Here is a 1860-nt window from a genome sequence, read left to right as displayed (position 1 = left end):
ATTTAGGGCAACATTTCTAGCTGTTCTCTGACACTAAGGACAGCCCCAGCTTAATGAGGGCAGTGCCCCAGTTTTGCCCCCAAGCACGGCCCTGACCAGACAACCTGACCCGATGCCCCAGTACGACCCGGCTAAGTGAGGGGGCACTGGTGGCACTCACTTCCGGCTGACCAGGCGTGAGCTTCCAAGCAGTTGCCTCCTTAGGCCTCTGGCTCCAGGGCATAAATAGGCCCAGCTCAGGGCACAGACCTCAGAGCCCCAGGAAGGAAGATCATCCTCTGGGATCCAGCCCTCAGCCTACCCAGTCCAGCCTCTGAGTCCACCCCAGCCCAGCTGCCTGTCTGCTTCACCATGGGCAGCCCTGGCTTCCTACCTGGCCTTGCCTCTCAGCCCCGTCAGGGCCTCACCTGTTGCTGCCTTTTGGCTCTCTTGGTTCTGGCCTCTGCCTGTTACATCCAGAACTGCCCCATCGGCGGGAAGCGCTCGGCGCTAGACATGGACGTGCGCAAGGTGAGACTCGGCTCGGGTGAGACCCCGACAGACGACCCCTCCCCCGCCCCCGGGGCACCCCTTGGGCGGCTTTGGGGCATCGAGCACCATGGCCAAAGAAGGCCACCTCCAACCAAATCTCCAGGGCCCGCGGGTCCCAAGGCTGCCCCGGATGCCCTGATGCCTGAGTCCTTGTCGTGCTGTCCCTTGGGCTTCTGAGATCCCCGGTTCTGTCCTAGCCTCCCTTTCCTTCACAGGTGTCAGGTTCCCCTATCCAAGCTCAACTCCTCAAAGTAAGGCAGGGCAGGACAGGGGACAGCCCCGGGCCTGGACTTGGCCCTTGCTTCTTGTGTGCGCTCGGTCTCCCTGCATGAACTGCATGAATCCCTTCCGCTCTCTGGGTGCCAGTTTCCCCAGCTTCCAAACCAAGAGATTGGAGATGGGTCTCGGAGAAGCTTTCTGCATGTCCGGCCCCAGAACCACCCTACACGGTCCAGAGTCCTGACCCTTGACGCTCATCCTTATTCTCCCCACCTTGCAGTGCCTGCCCTGCGGTCCAGGAAGCAAAGGGCGCTGCTTCGGACCCAGCATCTGCTGCGGGGAAGAGCTAGGCTGCTACATGGGCACCGCCGAGAGCCTGAGGTGCCAGGAAGAGAGCTACCTGCCCTCCCCGTGCCAATCTGGCCAGAAACCCTGCGGGAGTGGAGGGCGCTGTGCTGCCAGCGGGATCTGCTGCAGCAGCGGTGAGAGGCTGGGCACTCCTGGGCCCCCGCACCTGTGCTAGATAGTGCAGGCTCCTTCCCCCAAAGTCCCTCTCCTTCCCTGCCGCCTTCCCTCTCCGTTCCCACCCTCTGGCAGCTTCCCCTTTCTCTCCAGCGTTAGGAGCAGAAAGCAGAGTCCAAGGCTGCTCCCACTCGACTCAAACACCTTCCCTTTCTCTTGCAGACGGCTGTGGACTAGACCCTGTCTGTGACCAAGAAACCACATTCTCCTAGACCTGGACAGATCCAGTCAGATGGAGCAGATCATTTCCTAGCCCTTCCCCTTCAATAAAGCTGAATCTCTGCGACATTAGTTGTCCATTTACTTTTTACGGTGTTTGTGCATTATAGGTAAAGGTCAGATGAGGGAGCCCCAGAGTTTGCAGTCTGTGTATCAGGAAGAGCTTTGAATTCCAAGGCACAGAACCTCTGCTCTCACCCCATCTTTGCTTTTAATATGGGGGGGGGGAAGATGTGGAGTAATTACTTCCCTTTCCTAAGGCGTTACCCACACAGTGAAGTGGGGGAAGGGGCTACCTGCTCACAGACCACAGCCAGTGCTGGGGAAGCTCTAAAGCTGTCTTCCCCCTGCTCAAACTCTCAAGGTTGC

At 59.2% G+C, this 1860-nt stretch overlaps 1 protein-coding gene across 1 annotated transcript; it reads left to right on the top strand.

The window, feature by feature from the left end:
* The first annotated feature begins 351 nt into the window (after positions 1–351).
* Positions 352–1539, top strand: LOC118853492 (oxytocin-neurophysin 1-like). The gene is made up of 3 exons (XM_036763605.1): positions 352–510; positions 1031–1232; positions 1435–1539. The coding sequence occupies exons 1-3, from the start codon at positions 352–354 to the stop codon at positions 1482–1484; spliced, it is 411 nt and encodes a 136-aa protein (XP_036619500.1). The 3' UTR covers positions 1485–1539.
* Positions 1540–1860: the final 321 nt, after the last annotated feature.

This window comes from Trichosurus vulpecula, chromosome 6 (assembly GCF_011100635.1).
Source record: "Trichosurus vulpecula isolate mTriVul1 chromosome 6, mTriVul1.pri, whole genome shotgun sequence".
Taxonomy (NCBI): Eukaryota; Metazoa; Chordata; class Mammalia; order Diprotodontia; family Phalangeridae; genus Trichosurus; species Trichosurus vulpecula.
The sequence above is the reverse complement of the archived record's forward strand: the minus strand, read 5'-3'. Positions and strand labels throughout refer to the sequence as shown.